The sequence below is a fragment of the Hypomesus nipponensis genome, chromosome 13 (genome assembly GCF_054491055.1).
Source record: "Hypomesus nipponensis isolate SF chromosome 13, ASM5449105v1, whole genome shotgun sequence".
NCBI lineage: Eukaryota > Metazoa > Chordata > Actinopteri > Osmeriformes > Osmeridae > Hypomesus > Hypomesus nipponensis.
The window spans coordinates 7886817-7910976 of record NC_140373.1 but is presented as its reverse complement, the minus strand read 5'-3'; the positions used below and the strand labels follow the sequence as shown (position 1 = coordinate 7910976).

The 24160-nt window shown below is 45.5% G+C and overlaps 3 protein-coding genes across 6 annotated transcripts; 2 read left to right on the top strand and 1 right to left on the bottom strand.

Moving 5' to 3' along the window:
* Positions 1–851: 851 nt before the first annotated feature.
* zc3h7bb (zinc finger CCCH-type containing 7Bb) lies at positions 852–12451 on the bottom strand. Of its 3 annotated transcripts, XM_084669404.1 has the most exons (23): positions 11896–12451; positions 11121–11182; positions 10965–11001; positions 10551–10748; positions 10086–10244; positions 9908–9988; positions 9616–9675; positions 9377–9416; positions 9010–9254; positions 8478–8787; positions 8144–8202; positions 7759–7858; positions 7331–7492; positions 6933–7138; positions 6700–6800; positions 6238–6419; positions 6012–6088; positions 5615–5847; positions 5362–5467; positions 5124–5232; positions 4850–4983; positions 4711–4770; positions 852–4031 (listed from the first exon to the last, which is right to left on the bottom strand). In XM_084669404.1, exons 1-22 carry the CDS (start codon positions 11926–11928, stop codon positions 4735–4737), a joined length of 2730 nt encoding a protein of 909 aa, XP_084525530.1. In that variant the 5' UTR covers positions 11929–12451; the 3' UTR covers positions 852–4031; positions 4711–4734. The 3 variants fall into 3 exon arrangements, with proteins under 3 accessions (XP_084525530.1, XP_084525529.1, XP_084525531.1); XM_084669403.1 differs by having other exon boundaries at positions 852–4770; positions 11896–12446; XM_084669405.1 differs by having other exon boundaries at positions 852–4770; positions 9019–9254; positions 11896–12445.
* Positions 12423–18421, top strand: rangap1b (Ran GTPase activating protein 1b). 2 transcript variants are annotated; one of them, XR_014729456.1, is made up of 16 exons: positions 12423–12573; positions 12815–12928; positions 13095–13222; positions 13383–13442; positions 13584–13763; positions 14626–14760; positions 14941–15099; positions 15207–15320; positions 15445–15544; positions 15711–15795; positions 15881–16040; positions 16220–16312; positions 16407–16509; positions 16662–16709; positions 17103–17224; positions 17506–17522. XR_014729456.1 is itself a non-coding variant. In XM_084669407.1 (16 exons), exons 2-16 carry the CDS (start codon positions 12817–12819, stop codon positions 17588–17590), a joined length of 1725 nt encoding a protein of 574 aa, XP_084525533.1. In that variant the 5' UTR covers positions 12423–12573; positions 12815–12816; the 3' UTR covers positions 17591–18421. The 2 variants fall into 2 exon arrangements, 1 of the variants encoding a protein (XP_084525533.1); XM_084669407.1 differs by having other exon boundaries at positions 16621–16709; positions 17506–18421.
* Positions 18422–19266: 845 nt separating this feature from the next.
* chadlb (chondroadherin-like b) lies at positions 19267–24148 on the top strand. The gene is made up of 10 exons (XM_084669406.1): positions 19267–19387; positions 20092–20265; positions 20454–20648; positions 20894–21195; positions 21422–21630; positions 21746–22038; positions 22165–22344; positions 22486–22992; positions 23084–23250; positions 23413–24148. The coding sequence occupies exons 2-10, from the start codon at positions 20092–20094 to the stop codon at positions 23714–23716; spliced, it is 2331 nt and encodes a 776-aa protein (XP_084525532.1). The 5' UTR covers positions 19267–19387; the 3' UTR covers positions 23717–24148.
* Positions 24149–24160: the final 12 nt, after the last annotated feature.

Sequence of the window (24160 nt, the reverse complement as noted above, 5' to 3'; positions counted from 1 at the left end):
AACGATGGAATGAGCCGTGACAGGGCACTGCAGCTGTCTACTGCAATACAGACGACCAATCCGCGAGGGCCGGACAAGTTACCTAAGAAAATGAATCTGTGTTGAAGCACATAAATAAACTGAAAATTGTATCCTAGTACAAAAAAATGAGCTAAATCTACGTATACAAAAATAACAGTATGTTGAATAAATCATATTTCAGACAAGACTCGTATTTAAAATATAATGCTTATGCTCTATTATTTGTGCCTCTTCAATGACTTTGGAATGGGCGAGCTATAGCATACTATTTATGAGCACCATGGGTTAACACAATCCACTGACACGTGAAAGCCAGCGCCTCATTCAACTAGTCGGGCCCTATCTTCAGCACGTGTCGAACCTATCTTTCGATACTGTCATATATCAATGATAAATGAATGATAATCAAATAAGCTGCCAAATACATTCGTCTAGATGTGATCTGGGTCGTATTACGATCTCGTTTGAAGCCTAAAAGTGCATGGGTTTAGACCTTAGCAGTTATATGACCATCTGAAAAATCACCTTTATATGTGATAGAAGGAATACTCATTTGACCTTCTGGTCTTAATGCCGTACGGTGCAGGTAATACGGTCTTTTTCAAACTCGCCAACTTGCCTCGGATTTACATGTGTTAAGTTTCTCATTTGTTTATTTTCTACAGTTTTTTTCTGTCCTCAAAATTAGTTTCAAAACAGTGGAAGGTGGACAGTACAGGGAACGTGATCCATTTGATCATTAATGATCATCTCTACCATCGCATGAATAATTATATAACTTTTCTTGAAGAAAATTGTGGGTGAAATAAACAAAATAACTAAACAAAACATTTCGAAAACTGTCTCAGTTTATTGTTAAACGCTTCCAAGAGATTTGGTCCACTTGTGATCATAATTCACTTCCAACCAGGGAGGAAGAGTAGAAGGAAAGTCAGAAAAACAACAGAATGTAAAAATACAGTACAAAAAGAGGCCTTATTTTTTCCACTTCTTAAAACCCTGGTTTCAAGCTGCTAATTAATCAGTATTGATCAATAACCATGACAGTAAACTGTGTATTTGTATGAATTCTGTGTCAGTTTGTGTACGCATGTCTTTGTATGCATGTTTGTATGTAAATACACTGTGGTTCGTTAGGAGGGTGAGGCACAGTGTTAGTGTAGGGCATCAACATGAACAAGGAGTAAGCAGAGTTTACCGGCATCTGTTTTATTAAGTTTAGGACTAGATTTAAAGTGAGACTGTCAAGCCTTCTTCCAACCACAAGGCTGAAACTATTGTATGGACAATTAGATGTGCAATATTCCACTAAAATCATGAGTCTCCGAAACAATAGCTGCTGCCAGTTGAATTCTTCTTATCTCTACCTCCATGTCCACCTTGTTTTCTCACAGATGTCTGTTGCAAATAATGCAGTTGAAGTGACAAAGGTTCCATTATCAGAAACAACCTCGAGTCCGAAGTCTACCCATATGCCTCAACTCCCTCTGCACTTGCCAAGTTTTGAGTAGACTGAGGAAGTAGAAGCGATATGGTGGCAACTCTGTAACAAGCCAATGGTGAATAAACTTAATGCATTGTTTACACCCATCTTAACCTCTCAGAAAATGCAAAGAAGGTAAAATATAGGATGCGGTTTAGGACCAACATTACCGGTTCTTAGAACTGTTCAATTGGACACAGTATTTCTACTTGTCCAGAGAACGAGTAGTCCTCACCCGTCATATGCAAACTACTACATCAGACACTGACCTTTGACCTCTTCAGACAGCAACCAGGGAAAACTACAAACACCTTCTGCCAACTCCTCTTATCTAAATACCTTATAAGAGTGTCTAAGTGTCATTATAGGTATACAGTATTGGTATCATATATAGAGAAAGTAGGATTATACAATAGGGATATATATTTCATCTTATATTAGGTATACTGAATAAGGTGCTATACTGACGTATACAGGCGTCTATGCATGTTCTGGATCATGATCTGTCTTCGCAGGTACAATGTGAGCTGTTATCACTGACATTAACATTGCAGGTATTTCAGCCCTGAGGAGAGAATATGTACTCAGGTGCAGCTATGCACATGAATCAAACATTCTTTTATAAAACTGATTGGCCTTGCGGAAAGCTGGTATTACAACCTGTAACACAAATGTACTCTAATAATCCCCCACTGTACTGATTTACCACAGTCTAGTGGTGGTTATACTTGGACAGTTATGTTTTACAACCTATGGGATTTTAAGACAAAGACAATGAGTTAGCAGCTTTGATTTGAAGTGCTCAGTCTTCCTGTTTGAGCCTGCCTGCCTGCATACATAGATGCCCATTTACTGTAAAGTATTATATTTCATACATGGATACATATAAAGAGAGTTATACATAGCAATTAACATATACGTATATCAATAGCATATGGTAGAATAGACATTTTCATAATAGCAATCCTAATCTTCATCATCTTCATCATAATAATAGTAGTAGCAGTTATACAATCCCTCAATGAAGCAGATACCTGGGCCATTCCAGTGCTAGTCCCTCCCACTCACCCCTCTATGACTATTCTGATTGGACATTTATTCTGTCAGTTACCAGTCTGGGTGGGTTTATTTAGCTGGTGTTCCTTGCATTCATACATGATTTCCTCCCATATTGTATTTGATTGGTTTACAAATGAAGAAAACAGGTGTGTTCAGTAGGGTACGTAAGGCTCCCAAGGTTTCCCCAAAGCATTTATAGGAAAAGTAGAGTTTGTTGTTCTAGCCTTAACTAAAAAGACTCGACTCATACAGATCAGGGGGATGCATTATCTCCTGCAATCTTCTAAACCACCCCCCCCCCCCCCCAAAAAAAAAGAGAGCATGTGCCCCTGGAATGGCCCTCACAGAAGCAAAATAATTACTATAGTCATCTAGATCAGCGATACATGTCATATAGCATAGCTCAATAACAAGAGGTTCTATGTAATCAATACAAGGTTCAGGTTATATTTAATTAAGCTTAACTGCTAAGTTATCAATTATCATTAGTAGTATACCAATATCTGTAAATATGTATATATATATATAATGTGTGTATAACGTTCATGAATACAGACATCCCATGTCTACTGCAGGTGCTTGCCATGACAAGCCCTGGCTAGACAAGCCATGCCTTGTTCATCAAGTGAATGAGTTTGTGTGTGAGTGTGTGTGCTTGTATATTAGGCACATCATATGATGCTTATCACTTCCTCCTCTAATACTACCCCATCAGTGTTCCCTATTGATTTCAAAGCATGATTCAGAAATCGTAATTATGCAAATCCTCTCAAATTCTGACACTAGATTGAACGGGTGACAAGTACTTCATTTGGTGAATGCCCAAAGGTATTCACACAGCACATGGTGTTCCCTCAGGGACCAGCACAGGTATACATTTGAAGGGCATTTTCTCTTTATATAGCGGCCTCAGTTGAACTGATAAAAATGACAAATGCTTTACTGTCTTTTTCCACCTGTAACAGCTGTCATCAAATTTGATGATTTGTAGTTTGTATTTCTTTTTACAGACTGGATTTAATTCCTTGATTTTATTTATCGGTCATTTTTTTTCTTCAAGAGATCATAATCAACTAGGGTCAGCTACACACAACCAGGCCTTTCCTCTGGTACAGGTGCAGGCGTTTCCAGAAGTCAATGTGAAGAGTTGCAACAATGAGGTGTCAATTTCCCATACGTTAATATGTTCATTATTTAGGCGCAAAACATTAGTTTTTTGGCCAAAGGTTTTACCCTTATTTCTTGTTTGTCATTGTTCCAGCAAGTCATACTTCAAACACTGGCTGTAGATATACAGAAACCTGCAATACCTTAGTCCTGTGACCCTCCAATGCCAACAGTAGCTACTTCGTTCTAATGACCACTCAGTGCATAACATAATGAATGGATCTGATGTGGGTAGCACATGTCTGTGCTGATTGCAGGCTAGGTAGGGCTTTTTATGTGTCCCTTGTCCCACAGACTCCATCTGTAAAGGGGGGGAGGGATTTTTTATCATTACATTTTATCAAATACATTCCACAACTGTATTGTGTTTGACTTACTCATCAAAGGCCTGGTTAGGCTTTACATTCATAGTCCTCTGCCAATATGGCAGACATATAGAGCCAAATACCACTCCCATGGCCAAATGTTGAACAAAACATTTGTCCAAGAATTCACTCTTTGTCTCTCCTCCCTCTCTCTACATTCCCAGAAGGGAAGGGGGGTCGGATTTGGTTGTAGAATGTAGCCCCCTTGAAATAAGAAGGACCCGTTTATAAAGCGATAATCTATGGAATAAGGGCTTCTGGAAAGTTATACTCTTTGCCTGGTGGTTCATGTACTTTCAGTGGATACCTACTGTAGGGGGAAGGGCTTCTGTGTCAAGTTTAAAACACCTGCCATATGTTGGAAAATACACTGAGGTTCACACTGAAATCAAGGATGGCTATTCCTTACATCTCATCTAGTCATGGGTCTGTTTGTGTGTATGTGTGTATGTATGTGTGTGTGTGTGTGCGTGAGCCTGTTTGGCATTGCTTCATCAGGTGCTTGGGGAAGGGAGACACTGTCCCAGAGGTGTGTGCGTGTGTGTGCCCAGACTGATAGCAGGCTGGCAGGGGCTAGTGTGTTGTGGTAGCGTAGTGTCTCCGCTGTCCTTCTACCTTACAAGGCCAACACCACCACCATTACAGTTCTCCCCCTTCTGACAACCGCCTCCCACCCTGAAAAACACAAACACACACACAGTTACAGGTGTCCATATGTGTACACACACACATACACACCAGCCACTCCCCTTACCATGGACTCTGAGTAATCTGTTGTCATGGAGACTTGTTTCTCCTCTGGGGGCGGGGTCATGAGCGATCCATCGGTGCGCCTGTTTTGATTGGTCATCGTGAGCCACATGTCGTACATTTGCTGCATGTCCCTCACTGTGAATTAACAAAGAGGGTGGAGAATAGAGGGGGAGGTAGGAAAGAGAGAGGGAGCGATAAAAGAGAGGACAAAAGAGGGAGGAGGGTCAGTGTGATGATGGATCCAAAAAGTGCAGAGACATGACAGGTGTTCTTACAGCTGTTGTTCTTCATGTACGTCCAGACGTCTCTCTCCTCCTGGCTGTGGGCGAACGAGCAGTTCCCGATATAGTGGCACTTCTTTTGCTTCATCACGTGCACACACATCTGGACCGAAGGGCGTCAAAAAGTCAGTTCAAGGAAAGAGGGAGTTGAGAGAGAGAGAGAGAGAGAGAGAGAGAGAGAGGCATGGCATTGTTGTGGGTAGAATGAAAACAGGGCTAGAGGAGCACTCACATCATATTGCTGTGGGTAGGTTCGGGAAAAAGGCAGAGGTCGTACTACCACCCACTTCTTCTTCTCAAACGACTTGACTAACAGCACCCTCCGCTCCTTAGTCCAGCTAGGGACAGAGAGAGGGAGGGACAGAAGACCAGGGTAAAGAGAGAGGAGAGAATAGGGAGGGTATGGGGGACAGACAAATGAGTCATACCATGGCCTCTGAGTGCAGAGTCATCCTGTATCAGCTGTGTGGTTGATGCAGCCTCACCTGTGTCGGGCCTTGGCAGTGCAGTACTTGAGTGCTTTGTCTGGCTCATTGACCTGACCGTCTCTCCAGCACTGACCGCACACAAACTTCATCTTCAGGTTCAGACCCCTGCCTCTTCCTCCTCCTCCAGCAAGGCATCCCCCTGAGCTAACACCACCTCCTCCCATACCCTCTCCACCTCCCCCGATTCCTCCACCACTACAACCACTGCTTTGGTGTGGGATGTGTATAGGCTGAGGGGGGAAGAGAGGCAGACAGAGACAGAACAAGAAAAATGTGTTCACATACAACAACAATAACGCCGTTTTGTTGTTTCCAAACGTTATTTGTAATAAAACAATCTTTCCAGAGATGGTCCCATCCACCTGCCCCCTGCGGCGCCCCAGGCCAGACTCACCTTCTGCCTCTGGGCGTTCTGCTCCAGCCTGTGCCAGTGCCTCTTGGACTCCTGCACCATCTCCTCATGAGTGATACCTGAGGCACAGGTAGACATGGAGGATGATACACATTCTATTAATCATTCCATCATCATCGTGATGTTCCCTTGTACAAAGTCTGTGTGTCTGGACCCTGAGTCTGTCATAAAGAAAGGTGTGTGTGTGTGTGTGTGGTGTTTGAATGACCTGTGTCCTGCTGCAGCACCCAGCACTTGAGCTCGATGACAGAGTGGGCGAAGGAGCAGCTGTCCTCCCTCTGGCAGCCGTAACGCACCTCGTGACGGCACACGTCAAACTGGCACAGCGGGTGCAGGGGCCGCACCTTACTGTAGCGCACATTGGCAGACCTCACCACGTGCACCAGGCACCTGGAAGGAGGGAAGACAGAACAATTGACAGGAGAGAGAGCGAGAGAGAGAGAGCGAGAGGACAGAAGAAGAATGAAGGTCGGCAGGCTAGACGCCTGAAGAGGAGCAGCAGTCTGATGGAGATTAGATCTGACAATTACGTTTACCACTAAGACCTTATAAAGATGAGATACAACAAATGGCACTGCCAGACAGACAAGAGGACGGTTTCGGAATACAGAAACATCGAGCAGAAGAACACGCATCAAGCAGAAGAACATGCATCAAGCGGTGTGCTTACTTGTTGTCGTCGAATGGGTGTCTGGCGGTGAGGTTGGAGCACACAGCCAGGTTCTCCTTGCTGCGTTTGCTGATGATGCGAGGCTTACTGTCAAAACATTCCTGGAGAGAGAGGAGGGAGGGTGAGGAGGGAGGAGACACCGGCACTCACCTGTGGGTGGCATCCATACATATGACTGGGTCACACAAAATTGCCAATATGAGAAAGTGTGAGTGTGTGTTTGGAGCCCCTACCTCACAGAGGAACATGAACATGCCCATGTGCAGCTGCAGCAGCCGCGTGACGCTGAGGGCCCGCCTCTCCGTGCTGCCCAGGGGGTCGAACAGCAGCTCCCTGCTCAGGGCTCCCTTTCTCTCCTGGGTCCACACGTCGATCTCCTCCTGGCAGTACGCAAACGTGCAGTTCTCCCCGTACTGGCACTCCTGGCGCTCCTGCACCTCTGTGGAGGACGGAGGGAACAGTCACATACTCCCATGTACGCAAAGGCTCTTTGTTTCAAATGCATTCAGTTACATGCACATGGCTGGCTACTATCAGGTGGGACTTAACCTACAACAGCAGCCAGGCTCATTTTCTGTAACACAAACGACCACACATATAAACACACCCACACACATACTGTACCACATACCTTTGCAGAGCACGAACGCTCCCAGGAAGTTGTTCCGTGCCGGCCTGGGTCGGACCCTCTTCCAGGTGGGGTCGTCCGTGTTCTTGAGGCGACAGAGCAGAACGTCTCTCTTACAGCGGTGGGCCGCCTCTGGCTGGTACTGGTAGTCCATGACCCGCGGACCTGGAGAGGGGAGGCCCAGCTACGACATGTCATATCATAGAAACTGACTTATATTAATGGGATGGGATCTCAATAGAACAGCAGTTACTTGAAGTACCATTGATAGTACTATTCTGTGATCAGAAATAATGCCAATTTGACTGACATAACTCAACAGCATAATGAAATTCCACAAAATACGTCCTTTGCACCACTTCAACCTGAAAGAGGAGGGCTCAGGCCACAGATCGGTAGGACAGTAAGCAGGGCTGTGAGCCAGGACTGACCTATGCGGCTGTAGCAGGCATGGCAGGCCTGGCGGAAGTCGTGTGTGGCGGCCAGGGGGTTTCTGGAGAGCAGGGACAGGTTGGTGCCCGCAGGACCGTTCTGACGCAGAGACAGAACCACACACACAGACATTAGGATTGGGTTATCCAGGCAGAACACATGACGTGGGGATCTGTTATTAAGATATTGCTATGATAACTAATTATTGGACAATCCAACAATCCATACTGACATATATACAGTGTACTGTCCTGCATCAGGAATTTATTGTTTGTCTGGGTGCATAGTGTATTCTTTAAAATGGCCTACTGTTGTGTCATGTGAGTGAGTGTGCATGTGTGTGTGTACGTATACGTGTGTGTGTTCATGTGTAAAACTGCTTACTGTGTGAGAGGAGTTGTGGTTGCGTATCCCTGGAATGAAGCTATGCGAGATTCTTCCCCCTGGAGACAGAAATACCCAAAAGTCACACACATATACACTAAGGACAAAAGGTCAAAAACTGAGGCCGAGGACTGGTAAACTGATACCTTTTTACTTAAGCTCTATCTATGATACTATGCCAGAATCTCCAGAAATCAAATGCTGCCTAAAAACAACCTTCTCAAGGAAATTGCAGAAGCCAAATTTAGAAGAAATAATTGGTTTATTGAGACATGAACCAATGGAAAACTGAAACTCTATGCATGGCTCTGATCGCACCAATCCAGTAACTTACCAGGAAGGGTGTACTCTGAGAGGGAGTCCAGCCCTCCAACCCCTGCCTTCCCCTCAGCCTCCCCAACCCCAGCCACTGCTCCCTGGGAGAAGCTGCCCAGGACATCCAGCACCTGGCTGGAGCTCTGTTCTCGCTGTTCTCTCTGACCCAGCGGAGGGTAGGGTTCCAGGGGAGACATTTGGCTGACGGAGGAGCTGAAGTAGGCAGGTGGTAGCTGGGGTGAAGGGGCCGGGAGGTTGGAGGCGTATGGGGAGCGCAGCCCCACCGCTGTGTTGGGGAGGTTGGTGGGGATGGCGCCCTGGACAGGACTCTGTGGAGGAAGGGAGGGAGGGGATAGATAATATTAACACATGTATGCACATATATGCCCAGCTACCAAAACACATATGGAACGCCTCTATTCTTGCCCATTCTTTCCCTTTTCTATCCCTACTGACCCCCCCCAAACCCTTGACTGCCATTCTATCCATCGCTCCCTTACTGCCTTTCCTGCTCCCTCCACCCCTCCTCTTTCCCTCCACCCCACTCTGACCTCACTGACTTTCTTGGGGATGCAGTCCAGGAGGCTGTCCAGCTGGTCGTTCATGACGCTGCATCCCTCCATGGTGTCCATGTGCTCTGAGACAGGCACGGAGTAGGGCATGGGTGCCTGTCCCTGGCTGCTGGGGCTCTCCGACAGGTCAGCACATGGGGTCACCACCGGGGTGGCGGGGTCATCGCTGACGGGGATGGGCGTGGCCAAAGGGGCAGGGATACACTGGGCACTGGACAGGTCAGCTGAGATGGGGAGAAAGGAAGTGTTGTCAATGTAAGAGAGGATGGGTAACAGATTACGAGTGTAAAGTGACACTTCAAATGGGATTATGTTTAAATATGTAATATTATGTACGTTGCCATACCTGGTCCAATGTCTAAAGACTCTAAACCGTTGGAGGATGTCTAAAAGGATTAAAACAGACACAGTGAAGGTCATTTTAAACTGCTCCACACACACGCTCATCACAATCAATTACTATATTGTGGCATTAAGTGAAGGCACAGCTACAATTTCAATTAAATTTCAATTAAATTTCAATTAGCTAGTTAATACTTCAATCGAGTGGCATCAGCCAACAGTGCTGTTGAGCATGACTCTCACCTCTCCTGTGGGGGGAGAGTTGTCTCCATGGCCCTCCCCTCCTGGTGATGTGGATTCCACCTGCAAAGAGAACAAAAGGAGACAGTTCTGAAGGACACCATACAAATACACTCCTCCTCCACCATCATACGTAGTCACTAAGGTATACTTAATTTCAATTTTATAAGTCTACCACGGGGACGGTCAACCAATTACAGCTCAAACTTTCATTCACACGGCATATTTTTTGCAAAGAATGCAACACAGGGTGGTTGGCAGGAGAAATGCAGGAGGTCCAGTAACTGTGTCTCACCTGAGCACTGATATAGGCTTTGCGGACCTTCAAACCCAGCTTATTGGCCAGGTCCTGGGCCAGCTCACTCACCTGCCTGTCCTGTAGAGACGCATAGAAACTGAATACAAATACAAGCAGTGGATGGAGCCACAGCTGGTGTTCATGGTTATGATTGATTCATGATGAGAAATCCTACTTGCGGGGCGGTGAGCAGGCACCCTGTTCCACACTCATAGGCTTCCCTGAACTTTCCCAGCTCCCTCAGACAGAGAGCCTTTCTGTAGAGGACTCTACGACTGCCCTCAGACACACACAGTGCGCTGTCGCAGTCCTGCACGCCCCGCTCATACTCCCCCTGTGAGAAGCGGGTGGAGGAGGAAGACGAGAGGGGGGTAAGATAAGGAAGCAGGACGTGGGGAGATCAAGAAGACAGGGTGTTAAAGCTGAACAGATTTCCTAAATTAGATTTAGACTGCATTAGTGAAAGTGCTTATCTATGTCTGGTTGAAATACTTTAGCAGGAAAGGGCACAAAAAAAAAAAAAAAAAGTTTTATAACTTCAATACATTTACAGAGTTACAATTAGTATTAGTATTAGAATGTCCTAATTGAATGAAGCCAAGTCCATGTGAAAGTGAACACCTATGAAAGAGCCTCTCACAATATGATAGTGTGCAGCAGCCTTATTGACATAAAGGCTCTCCAGCAGCTTAGGGGGGATGACCAGTGCCTCAGCCTGGGCATAGCGCGCCACGTTGACCCCCTCACTGTAGTGCTGGGCCGCCTGCCTCCACTCCCCATCCCGGAACACCATGTTGCCCTCGTCCAGCAAGTTACACACCAACTGGGTCATAAATGCCTGAGAGAGAGAAGAATGAAAATCAGACTATGAGATGAGAGATATGGGAGCAAGATAAAAGTAAGATTAATGTGAAAATAACTGGATTGCACATAGGCCCTACAGGGTAAATGTAGGACACAATTGATATTGTAGAACTTATAAAGTTTGTGATGTACAGTAGGTGCATTATAATTCATGAGTTCACATGTACAACAGACATCTCCTCTATAATACCTCATAACCCTCAGGCTCCGGGAATGGTAAGGAGGACCTGTAATCAAGAGTGAGAGGTTTAGAATGTGTCTGTGAGTGAAGGCAGAGAACATGTTTGTTGTTACCAAAACATTACGTAACTTTAAAAAACCATGCATTTTGAGAATACATCCTTACTGAATAAAGCTCATAGCTTTGTGGATCTCCTCCCTTCGTTTCTGTCGTTCTGAATCCATGGCCTTAGGGTGAAAATACAATGACTTGTTAGAAGACTACTAGTAAACTTAAACTATACATTTATCATGCAATAAAGTAGAAATATCGGTGTGAATGTAATGTGTCTAAATGTTATAAATGTGACAATTTGTTGTACAGACACACAAGACAATAGCTTTTGACAACTTTCTTCGTCCAAGGCCTGTCATCATAACATGCCCTCGCGCTCGCGTATTCATTCTCCGGGAAGAAGAAAACCAAACACACCGCAAAACTGGCCGACCCACGTAGCTGGCTTGCTAACTGTTGCTCGTTGGGATGAAACGCTAGCTAGCTAGCTCACACACGAGCCACACATACAAGGCTGACAGATCCAATGCAAATATCAATATTATAAGAACAGCAAATGCTAGCAATTGAACTTCATTCAAGCCCCTCGAAATGCAATGAAGATGATGATGTACAACTGGTAGCTGGCTAACCCAAACGATAGTAACCCAATCTCGCAATCTAGCTACTCCGAGTGGACAAGCGCGTTGGCTAGCAGTGCAAGCAAAAAAGAACGATGTGCGACCCGTAAAAACATTGCTGTCAACATTAAACTGCTTACATAAACATACAAGCCGAAATACATAGATTATTTTATAGCCGCTACTGTTTGCAGGTTTGTATGAAAGTAGATTAAAACATATACAGGAGCTAGCTACTCAGCTAGTAGCAAGCTTACGATACTCACACTGTTCTCAGAGATTGTTTTACGGCTTTGCATCAAGGGTAGATGGCTAGCAAGTTGTCCAGGGAACTGTCAAATATTAATCGACCAGACACATAGTATCCTGCGATATGTTTCAGTATTTGGACAGGACATGTGAAAGTTTATTTTTTACAACTGATAAAAATCTAGCTGCTCTGTCAAGGCTGTCACAGCTTCAAGTTTATACTGTAGTTGTTTCCGCGCTTGGACGCTAGTGGGTCCTAAAGAGCCAACAAAGTAGAGTGGGAGTGTGAGGATGTGCTGTTGTTGTTTTTGGTCGCAGGGCTGTTGTGGTGCACTTGCAATACAATATACTTCTGTGAGGTTTGTACAAATCGACTTCTATTAGTTTAAATTGAACTTTTGTTCCTTGATGTGACCATTGCATTGGTCCAAGCGCATACATCTGAACACGGTCAGCCACAACATTTTAGTTATCTATAAAGTAGGGTTACTAAGTAGGGTTGAAAATAGAAAAGTACGTTTTTTATACAACTCCATCCCAACAGACGGCGGCACAAATCCCTGAGGGTGCCTGATTGAAACCGCAGAAGAAGAAAACGTCACAGATTGTAGAAACAAGCGCGCGGCGTGGGAGTCAGCGTTGTGACGAATACGAAAGTACTTGTAGCCACCTGCCTCACATACTGTAAAATAAAAGTAAGGCTTTTTCAAATTTACATATTAACATGTATTTACCATGTAGTTACATGATGGGTAATTACAATATTCGTGCGAACGTTTGAAACTAGCCAAACTGGTGGCTTTCACTTGTGTAGCTCACGTTAGCTGTTACTTCTTATTGTTTTATTGGACATAAATAAAACAGGTGGCAAGGTAATGAATTGGTAGCTGGTTGTTAATTAATTGTTACCTCATTCTTTTCTCATGTACTGTCTAGAGATGGCCTCTGAGGAGATAGCGCAGCTTGCTGAAGCGCTGTCCAAGACACATGTTGGTGATGGAGAGTTGAGCTACAAGGGCCGGGGACTCAAGCTGGACAACGCAGAGTCTGGTAAAACACTAACCATATTTGACCGTTCCACATCGTTTTATTTATTAAGTAACATCACAGCCCATGTATCATGCACACCTCTGACGACCACACACCGTGTAGCTTAATTTAAACTGTCAGTCAATGGGGTATCTTACTCATTATGTCAGTGTTTCTGTGTATGCAGTGAAAGATCTGGTGGTTGAGATAAAACAATACCATGGCTTGAGAGCACTACGATTGGAGGGGAACACGGTGGGAGTGGAGGCAGCTCAAGCCATCGCCAAGGCCTTGGAAGGAAAAGACCAGCTTCAGGTACATTTACATTTAGTCATTAATACCACAAGTACTGTTTTAAACGGTTGTCAGTGTTGGTTAATAGAGGTTGTAATTTAAGTGATACAAACTTTCATTTGGATCATTATTATGTTATAATAATTGTATTAATTCAAGCTTTGTGTTTTCCTTCTTTCAGAGATGCCATTGGAGCGACATGTTCACAGGGCGACTCCGATCTGAAATCCCCACAGCATTGGTGAATAACTGAACTGGTTATAAATCATTTATTTAAGGAGGTCAGGGCCGGAACAGAGTTACCAATAATAATGACGTCACGTTAACTTAATGTTCTGTGTACTGATTGCTGTCTATCTCTGGCCCTACACTCCACACTTAGAGATGCCTCGGCAGTGCTATCATAACAGCGGGGGCCAGACTCACAGAACTGGACCTGAGTGATAATGCCTTTGGTCCAGACGGAGTGAAAGGCATTGAGGCGCTGCTCCAGAGTCCCTCTTGCCACTCACTACAGAAGCTCCGCCTTAACAACTGTGGCATCGGTATCGGAGGAGGCAAGGTGAGGTGGCCGAGAGTCGCAAACTGTGTATGGGTGGATTTTTGCAGACTCTACACTGATTAGACGTATTCCTAAACTACATAGATGTAGACATATTCTCCTTGAAGTGGTTTCAGTTGTACAGGGGCGGACTGGCCATCGGGGATACCGGGAGAATCCCCGGTGGGCCGACGGGGTTGGGATGGTCCAAAATAGCAGCCCCCTTCCATTACCAACCGGCACTCTGACATTGTCAGCATCTCATATTATTTTACGATACAGCTTGAATACGTATACATTGCTCTAGACCTTTTGTACTCTAGAATCACTGACTGAGCTTTATACTGCTCCCCGCAATCTGTATTTACACTCGAACTCTTATTATTTACATTTTTCAAAACATTTCTGAGGTGTCTTCTGAAATGTGTTCTTACAGACTTTGGAAGTTTAACATAAGAAATTAAACATATATGATGTAATTTCTTTGTAATCATCCAAAATAATGCTAAGTGTATGGGTATTTTTCCAAGTAAGCCAATGACTGGTGGATACGTGCGATGCATTGAGTGGACAACGCGCCGTGTATTGAGTGGGCCGCGCACCGTTTACTGAGTGGGCCGGTCTGACAGTATAACTTCCGGGCAATTTTTTCGCCCCAGTCCGTCCCTGGTTGTAGACTAGGCTCTGTGTTTGGAAAATTGAACTCCAACAGTGTATGTTCATGACATCAGTTTTACTACCCTTCTTCAATATTTTACAGTATGACAAGATTGATGATGAATGATTCTCATCCTACTTGAGGGTATAGCGGCCAAAGGTGAACATAGTCCTGTGTCTTTGTAGTTAATGTGTTATAATATAATGTTTTAATTGTTGTTGACAGATCCTGGCTGCAGCGTTAACAGAATGCATTAGGCAGTCTTCTGCCCTTGGTACCTCATTAAGACTCAAGGTCTTTATCGCAGGCAGGAACAGACTGGAGAATGAGGGAGCCACAGCCCTAGCCCAGGCCTTTCAGGTACACACACATTCACACATGTTGCTTTATCTCTACCTATCTTGTCAAAGATCTCACTTAGAAAGATCTCACAGTTAAATCCATTGTGGTATTAAATGCTACTCTTTTTACATTCCTTCTCTATCCATCTTCCTTATCTTGCCTTCTTGCCCATCCTCTTCTTTCTACCTCTCTGTCCAGTTGATGGGCAGCCTGGAGGAGGTGCACATGCCCCAGAATGGCATCAACCACCCGGGGGTGACAGCTTTGGCAACGGCCATGCAGCACAACCCTGAACTCCGTGTGCTGAACCTAAACGACAACACCTTCACCAAGAGAGGAGCACTGGCCATGGCACAGGTATACTCGCTCACTCAGCATCCTAATCAGCACTGTGTTTTGGTTTAGATGGGACGTCCTCTTCACCTCCCACCCTCTCCCTCATCTCCCCCCCACCTCCCCTCCAGGCCCTGAGACACCTGCAGAAGGTTCAAGTGATCAACTTTGGGGACTGTCTGGTCCGCTCTGAGGGAGCCATCGCCATCTCCGCTGTGCTCCGAGAGGGCCTGAAAACACTCCAGGTCAGCATTTGTGTGTGTCGGCTAAGGTTTCCAGTGCACATGTGAAGTCATTGGTTATGCATACAGTGTCTTCCTATCGAGTACACATGGATGTATCCACGTGAGTGTTCTTACCCACCTCCAGGAGCTGAACCTGTCCTTTGGGGAGATCACAGAGGCAGCTGCCCTGGTGGTGGCCCAGGCTGTAAAGGACAAACCTCACATGGTGAAACTGGACCTGAATGGTGCTTACTCTAGTCTACACTATTTTAACTATGTCCAAAACATATCAAACGACTTCACCTACTGACCACAAATCTTCTCGTGATGTACTGCTACTGTTGTGGATTATTGTATGTTGTTGCATGTTCACTCGGGTAACTGGTGTTTTGTGTTTGTTTGCTGTCTCAGGTAACTGTCTGGGGGAGGAGGGCTGTGAGGCCCTGAAGGAGACCCTGGAGAACATGGACAAAGCAGACCTGCTGGCATCACTCAGGTGTGTGAGAGGCTGTGTGTACACCTGTTCACATTAGTTTGAGATTCAGTCTTGGACTAAGTCTTGGAATGTGCTTTCTCTGTAGTGATGATGAGGGAGAGCCTGATGATGAAGATGAGGACGAAGATGAGGATGGAGAAGAAGAGGAGGAGGGAGATGGAGAAGAGGAGGAAGATGATAGCAAAAAAACAAAAGAGAATGGAGTGTCAAGTGAAGAAAGCAGCCCTATCAAGCCACAGAACACGGCAAGTCTGCCTCATTCAGATTCCCTGTACCAAGACGCCCCAATCACAACCCAGTGCTATATACCATAGCAGTTTCACCGTCCTCTTGTCCTGTCACCTATGTTCTACCCACCATGAAGAGTAAAATATTGTCATCGCTGACTTTATCTTCTTAACCCAACTCTGCTGCATCATTTCAGACCATGCTGGAGGTGCAGTCCTTTCTTAGCTCCCCCTCAGCTGAGAGCCTCCTCAGCCTGGGGGAGAAGAGGGCAGAGCTGCTGGAGCAGCAGGTAAGCCCCCTGGTGACCCAGGACAACCCCACCACCACTATCCACACCAGGTGAGAACGTAGCGGGAGTAAATCGCTGTGTGTTTTTTTGCCAGGTGGATGTGTCAGACCCGGACAAGGCAGCAAATATCTTTTTGAAAGTCTCCTTTGTTTACAACGAGGAAACGGAGGTCAAGAGAGCTGTTCTGGAAACCATCGGTGAGAATACCAAATATATGGAGGCCCACCGTGTCCTTTTGTCACATCCTGTCTCTCTCCACTTGTACTTCACACAAGCATCAAGCATTTAATAGTGTTCTTGTCCTTTAGACGCCCTGTTGAAAAACGCCTTTTCTGGCTCCTCTCTTCAGACCTACAGCTTCCTGTCCACTCTCCTGGTCATGATGGGACTTCTCAAGGTACCATTAATGTCCCGAATACAGACAGTTTCTAAAGTTAATGTGTATGCTGCAGGAAACATCCCTTAAAATATTTTCCATCCTGAACAGCTCTAGGTTTATTCCAGTACGCAGCTATTATACCTGTTACAGCACTGTAGGACAATGGTTTTACATCATACATCACAAAACCCCTTGTTTGTGTATTGGTTGAGTTAGGGTTGTGGTGTCCATTTCAATATCCTTTATTTTGAAGGCTTTTCTCAATCCATAAAAAAGAAATAATAATAATTGGGTTAAAATAGGTAAAAACTTTAAATTGACATTTTATGTATGAGATTAGACTGAGGTAAAGCAGACCTTTATGCCAGCCTGATATGACAACTCCGTTTTTCACTGTCTTTCTGTGGTCAGGGTGAGGGCAAGGCAAAGAAGGTGCAAGTGTTCCCAGGTCACTTGCTGGCTCTGGAGCATGCTGTCCAACAGGACTATTTCCCTCAAGACCACGCCTCCCTGCTGCTCACCTTTGTGTCCAGGTATGCATCCAGACTCAGGACTGTCTAGACACCATTGTGATGTCATAAGACCCTTTCAATATTCTACTTTTGTTAATTGCATCATGGCCTGTCTAGACACCTTTGATGATGTCACAATACCAGAAGAAAGATAATTTGAATTTTGTTCCAACTGTAGAACTGTTATCTAGATGTCATAATGATGTATAGTGATGGCCTCATAGACATTGCTGTGCTGAAATTGCAGTATTGTCGCTGAGCCTTTGATTATGACAGCTGCCTAATCTGTGGGAACCCTGCAGGTGTGGTAAAGTCTTGAAGTCATGCAGCAATGCCACCGAGAGCCTCAAATCCACTCTGGAAAGGAGGAGCACTCCACAGTGCTGAGACCTGCTCCGTACCCACCCACAGGACAGCACTCTGCTCCAGCCTCTTAAACACGCACACGCTGCACTGATTGATGCCTATTCTGTCTACTGCCTTGTATGTAGACTCTACACTGAACTAAAGATGAGGACTAAACTTTACCCTCTGTCTACCTGGGTTTTCTGTAAAGCCTTCAGACTTGAAGATAGCTCATTGACTTACGGTCTTCATATTGTTGATTTTATTTTTGTACTTGCTTTTGCTACTTCTATTTTTATAAGAAAGAGAACTTTAAAACCACATCCACAAATATAGTTTAAAAAAAGGGAAACATTTACAATGTGAAGAAATGAAAATAATTTTTAAATAGTTGTGCTTATTAATTTGTCTACACACATCACTGTTATTTCATTGTTGTTGTTGTCTAACCTTTAGCACTAGGTTATTATGGGAGTCTGCCTTTGCCGGCCATATATATACTTGAGTAATATTCTTGGCTACCCAGCTGGGTTTAACCAGGTCAAATCATTTGTGCATTAAACTGTGAGAAGGAATGGGCTGCATGCATGAGCATTTCCCCCTATAGACACAGACCTCTACAGCATAGCACCATGTGTGTGCAGGGCACTGTACACAGCTGCAACAATTGAGCTCAGGATACTATACTGTGATGTAAATGAACATGGGGAAATAAGTGGCATTTAGAAATAATTTCTGTTGTTGTAAAACTGAATTTTGATTTAACATTGACCAGTTGTAGCATATAACATACTGAATGTATATGAGGCATATATGGATATTTCTCTGGTTGTATTTGAAGTAGTAACGTGTGGAATAAAAATGTTTTTCCAAGTTGTTTGGCGATTCTTATTTACTTAAAGACTTTGAGTTCGAATCGTGTTTGGTAGCGTGAGTAATATTTGTCATGCAGGTTGTATTTATTAATCATGTTCGTTGAACAAGCGCCTGTCTGGTTTTACAAGCCGCGGGATGTAGGTTATTGTTTTCTTAAGCCTCAACAGGCTCAGGCAAACTCAGGCGCACTTTAGAAACTCACCAGAATCGTGTCGAAAGATGGGGTTCTGAGTGAATGGAGGGATAAGTAAAGTTTGTTTTGGATGAGGGTCAGCCGGGGGAAGAGCGGGAGAGGTAGACCAGAAACCGTGAGAGAATCAACGGCTGTACAAAAGAAGGAGGCAGAATAACGGGTCACGGACTCCGAGCGAAAGTGAGTATCCTATCTTTGTTAGCTGCAAACGTGGTGATCACCACTGTAAAGTATACGGTTAAAAATGATAAAAGCAAGTGAGAGAGATGGAGTTGATCATATGTCAGATTATTTTACACACAGCGTTTCCAAAAGCAACCCCTCGATTTATAGAATAAATAGGATATATGCCCTGTTCGAATCCCCAGGTAACCGTGAAGAGCTTCTGTGAAAAAATGTGTTCACCATACTGCGGTGTATTTACAGAAGACACTCTGCAGTAGTGATTCGGTGCCGGGCACGAAAACACTGCGCGTCTTTGTGCGCAACCGGCGCGCCAGCTCAACTGCGGTCTAAACTGTTGATCCCTTGGGAGACACTGACACACACACAGGCTTTGCCCTAGGAAATTCCGCCGTCTCTCATTTCTACCCCCTCTCTTACTTCATCTCTCTCCCTCTTTCTCTCTCTTCACGGCGACCTGGACACTTGGAAAGGGGGCAACTTTGTGATAATGTGTTAAAACTCAATTTCAGCGTCAGTTGCGCACAGACCTAGTCGGTCTAAAAAGGATTTGTTCTACGGATTCATTTTCACATCCGTGGGCTCAGGTATATTTTACCGAGGGAAATCTCTCCTCACATTGTTTCTGTTGTGAATTCGTAATTTCACATGAATAATGCTCCTATTAAAGCTCTTATTAAGATCCACAGGAATTTAAAACGAAAACTGTAATGATATAGTGTGAGACCTTTTCATACTGTGTGTTCAAGAATTTGTAAAGATTTTATGGGCTATGGTTTAGTCCTACCTAAAAGGAATTAATCATCTCAGCTTTTGATGCATGCTATTCGGTAAGCTAGAGCTGTTTGGTTAGTCTTAATTCCCCAACCTTCGTCTATTATTATAATATCAACTAAATATAGGCACAACACATTTAAAACTCCGACCAATAGTGCAAAATTAAGTGATGACACAGCTCCTGAGAACTAGCTAGATGTATGATTTCCCATATCTGAGCACTGTGTGTGTGTGTGTGTGTGTGTGTGGGAGGGGGGGGGGGGGTCATCCATATAGTATGGAAAATCCAATAAGGTAGGATAAATCGACAGAACACCTGGAATGGACGTATACCACCGATGACTTGCACCAACGATTGGCAAAAACGAACCCAATTCGAAAATAGACCTCTTGAAATCCGATTAATCAAATTGAGGCCAGATTAGGACTAAAAGATCCATCTGAAACAGTATGCTGATTTATAAACGGATGAACGTTGGATTGCTGCTGTGTTCCTGACCTGTTATTTCAGCAGATGTATTCCATGGGCTGTCCCTCCGCCTGGTGGGCCTTACTGGTACTGCTCCTGTCAGACATTCCAGGGGTGCACCTGGGCAAGTGCCCAAAACAGTGTCTTTGCGACCAGATTCAACTCACTGTGTCCTGTGTCAACAAGAATCTGACCGAAGTGCCTCCCACAATAGATGAGGTATAGCATGACGCATAACCACCATCATATAACAAATTAATGTAATACAATCTGGTACACATGCTGCAGTTGCCAAGCAATGTCGCCCAAACTGAAACTCAATAGACCAACCTTTTGAATTCAGCCATCTTTTCTGTCTCTGTTGAATTCATGACTTGGACTTTGGTGATCGTTCCCATCACCACCAGATCACAGTGAAGCTTGACCTGAGAGGAAATGACATTCAGACGCTGCCCACAGGGGCGTTCAAGCACACCCCCTACCTGACGCACCTCACGCTGCAGCGCTGTAACATCCGCACCGTGAAGGAAGGCGCTTTCCGCAGCCTGGGCCGCCTTGTCTTCCTCAACCTTGCAAACAACAACATTGAGATACTGTACCAGGTAAGTCAGAGACAGACATGCTTTCAGGCCAGAGCCTATTTAAAATACAAGGCTATCCTTTATACAGTGAAAAGTTGCTTCTAGGTCAAATAGCAAGAGAGATTTTCATTTAGGCAGGTAATGGAAGGGGTTCTTTAGTTTTTATTTCAAGGTTGCTTTGAAAACATTTGCTTTCTCTAATCTTTTGATTTCTTTGCTCATTGCAGCTCTATTGATAAATACCATCTGTCTCCTTTCCTTTCCAGGAGTCCTTCGATGGCCTTTCTTCTCTGAAGCAGCTCCTGATCGACCGTAACCGTGTGGAGGAGATCCAGCCAGGAGCCTTTTCTCAGCTGGGATTCCTTAACTTGCTCTCCCTCACATACAACCAGCTGGTCTACATCCCCAACATGGCCTTCCAAGGCCTGCAGAACATCAAGTGGCTGCGTCTCACTCACAACTCCCTTAACTACCTTGCCACAGAGGCGTTTGCTGGCCTCTTCACTCTAACACGTCTCAGCTTAGACCACAATGAGCTGCAGTTCTTCCCCACTGAGACCATGACCAGGTATGAGATGAGTTTGACCACGTATTTGGCCAGTTTATGACTAGAGGACGTGGAGATTCTGCTCTCACGGATGGAGAGGCCTGAGACAGCAGATAATTTGTATCATTAGTCATCTTGTGTTTTTTTAAATCATGGCCGTCTAACCATCTTCCTCATTTATTTGTGTCGGCTTGTCTGTCTCTATTTCAATTTCTCCTACCATGTCCCCCAATTCCCATATACCCAGACTCCCGGAGGTCACTCGTCTGGACCTTGGCTCCAACCCCATGACCTACCTGGGGGAGGAGACAGTGTCAATGGCCAAGGTCACCCACCTCTTCATGGACCATATGTCCCTTCAAGACCTGGCTAACACAGCTGTGTCCCTATCCCCCAACCTAGTGCACCTGGATCTCAGCCACAACCAGCTACGTGTTCTGCAACCCTTCTCTGCAGGTGGGACCAAGCAGCTGGGGGAGACCTGTACACTCTCACAACACAATCCCTATCCTTACAACCCATCATATCTCCCATCACATCATATCATATCAACTGTCATTCTACCCGACAGGTTCCCCTAAGCTGGCGCGTCTCAACCTGGCAGGAAACCCCATCTACTGTAACTGCTACCTGCGTCCCCTGAGGGAGTGGGCCCTGCGGGGCAAGGTCAAGCTGCTGGGGGCCTGCGGGGGCCCCGCCCACTTCTCTGGGGAGAGTCTGGAGGCCATCCACCCCTCTGAACTGCGCTGCCAGAGTCAGGAGGCCATGCTGAAGGCAGAGTTCGAGGAGCAGAGCAGGGTCACCCCACCCCCCACTCCTGAGCCAGACAACAAAGTCAAGTGTCCTGCCAATTGTGCCTGCGAGGTGAGTTGTTAGTGTGTGTTGTTTCGTGATGGTTACGAACCTTAACCCCTGTATTTCCACCCTTCGGCCCTGAGCCTCACTGATTCATACTGTCTCTCTCTGCCCCCTCCCTCACCCCCATCCAAGGGTGATACCCACCACTCTTCCTGTGAGAACCGTGGCCACACAAAAGTGCCTCGCGGCTTCTCACCGGATACTCGACTCCTTGATCTCCGTGGCAACGACTTCCACTACATTCCTGGCAACAGTTTTCCCGGTGTTGCTGAGGTGGTGTCCCTCCATCTCCAACGCTGCAAGATTGTGGAGGTGAATCAACGACCACCCTTTTGACCTTTATTATTCAGAATGCCTTTTGTTATGATTGTAAATGCATGTATGCATATGAAATAATATTAGTCACCCTGGAGAAAATGGCCATAGACTAAATGTCAGACCTGTAACCTGCAGATGGAGGATGGAGCCTTCAATGGGATGAAAGGGCTGGTCTACCTATACCTGTCTGAGAACGAGCTCACCTCCCTCAGCCCATCAGCCTTCAAGGGCCTGCCACAGCTCACCTACCTCCACCTGGAGAAGAACCGCTTCACCACCTTCCCCAAGGGGGCCTTCAAGCTGCTGCCCGGCCTGCTGGCCCTGCACCTGGAGCACAACTCCATCTCCAAGCTGGAGCCAGGCATCTTAATAGGGGCAGAGAGGCTGAGGGGCCTCTACCTCACTTCCAACTCTATTAACAGTGTGGCTCCCCAAGCCCTGGACCAGGCCTCGGACCTGGACACGCTGCATCTGGGTGGGAACAAGCTGAATGAGGTCCCCACGGATGCTCTGGGAAAGACATTGACTCTCGGCGAGCTCCGTCTGTCAGGGAATCCCATCCGCTGGGTGGGGCCGCAAGCTTTCCAGCCACTGGCTAGGGTGCTGAAGGATCTCTATCTAGATGGCATGGGACTGGAGAAGGTGAGGTGAAAGAAAAAGACCGAAATCTTTGTTCTTCCTGATCTTCCCCCCTCCTTCACCTCCTCACTTTTTTTCCTCACTTCTCCTTCAGATGTCTAAGGACTCCCTGGCAGGGTTGGGCCCAGGTCTGAGGAGTCTGTACCTGGAGGGGAACCAGTTGGAGGAGGTGCCTGACCTTAACAGTTTCACCAGCCTGGAGGTCATCAACCTGGCTGACAACCCTCTGCTGTGTGACTGCCCCCTGCTGCCCCTGCGCATGTAAGACACACACACGTTCTTGGTCTCTGCCTCCACCAACATCTCTATTTATTTTCCTCCTTACACAGCCTTCTACCCTCACATGTAGACATGAAAGTACTTGGGCTACAAAAATATATATTGTGTCTAGGCTACAAAAAAAACACTTTGTCTCTCTCTAAGATGGATAGAGAAGGTCAACCTGAAGGTGCGTGCCACCTGTGCTCATCCACCTGAGCTGCGGGGTCATAGGGTCAAAGACGTCCACGTCTTCAAGTCCTGCCCAGGGGGTGAAAACCTTGCCTCATCCCCCACCCTCGCCCCTACAAAAATCTCCAAGACCCCCAAGTCCACCAAGGCTAAGCCAGCTCACCTCAACGCCCCTCGCCAGGTCAAAGTGGTCAAGACCAAATCCAAAGGCCGTAAGAGCCAGACGCCGAAACCTGCAGTGACCAAGAAGACAGCCAAAAGGAGCAAGATGGCCTGAGAATGAGTCTGTCATATATACAGTATGTTAAATCTGTCTATAGGATGTACAGTGAGTAACAATTTCTTCAGTTTTCCATTGTGCAGTCCTCACAGATTAAGGTTCCTTATAACTACGGTATATAGATCAGTGACTTCCAACTGAAGCATTTAGTGAGGATATTAAACAAGACTTCCCCACACAATGAATCGCACTTTCTATCCTTGAAAGTGACTACTTTTACTTCTGTAAAAGGAGTTTTAAATCAACATAGTATCAAATGTAGTGACACTATGTTGAGAACTTATGGGTAAAAGCTAATTTCCTAACCACTAGTCTTCTCCCTAGTCCAGTAAACAGTGGTTTTATGCATAAGCTCTATCTAGTTATACGTACAGCTGCTGATAATACCAATCTATAGTTATGGTGTCTAAAGTTAAATGACAACATACAGGATGGAGGCCA

Bases quoted from the DNA above. Each gene is read 5' to 3' on its own strand.
- zc3h7bb (XM_084669404.1), bottom strand. From the start codon at position 11,928: ATGCAAAGCCGTAAAACAATCTCTGAGAACAGT. The intron at 8,203-8,477 runs GTAAGTTACTGG...TTCTGTCTCCAG, and splicing joins CTCAGAGTACACCCTTCCTG to GGGGAAGAATCTCGCATAGC. The intron at 6,801-6,932 runs GTAGGGGCTCCA...CTCTCTCTCCAG, and splicing joins TGTTCATGTTCCTCTGTGAG to GAATGTTTTGACAGTAAGCC.
- rangap1b (XM_084669407.1), top strand. From the start codon at position 12,817: ATGGCCTCTGAGGAGATAGCGCAGCTTGCTGAAGCGCTGTCCAAGACA. The intron at 16,041-16,219 runs GCAAGTCTGCCT...GCATCATTTCAG, and splicing joins CTATCAAGCCACAGAACACG to ACCATGCTGGAGGTGCAGTC. The intron at 16,710-17,102 runs GTACCATTAATG...TTCTGTGGTCAG, and splicing joins TCATGATGGGACTTCTCAAG to GGTGAGGGCAAGGCAAAGAA.
- chadlb (XM_084669406.1), top strand. From the start codon at position 20,092: ATGTATTCCATGGGCTGTCCCTCCGCCTGGTGGGCCTTACTGGTACTG. The intron at 22,993-23,083 runs GTGAGGTGAAAG...CTTCTCCTTCAG, and splicing joins ATGGCATGGGACTGGAGAAG to ATGTCTAAGGACTCCCTGGC. The intron at 23,251-23,412 runs GTAAGACACACA...TCTCTCTCTAAG, and splicing joins CCCCTGCTGCCCCTGCGCAT to ATGGATAGAGAAGGTCAACC.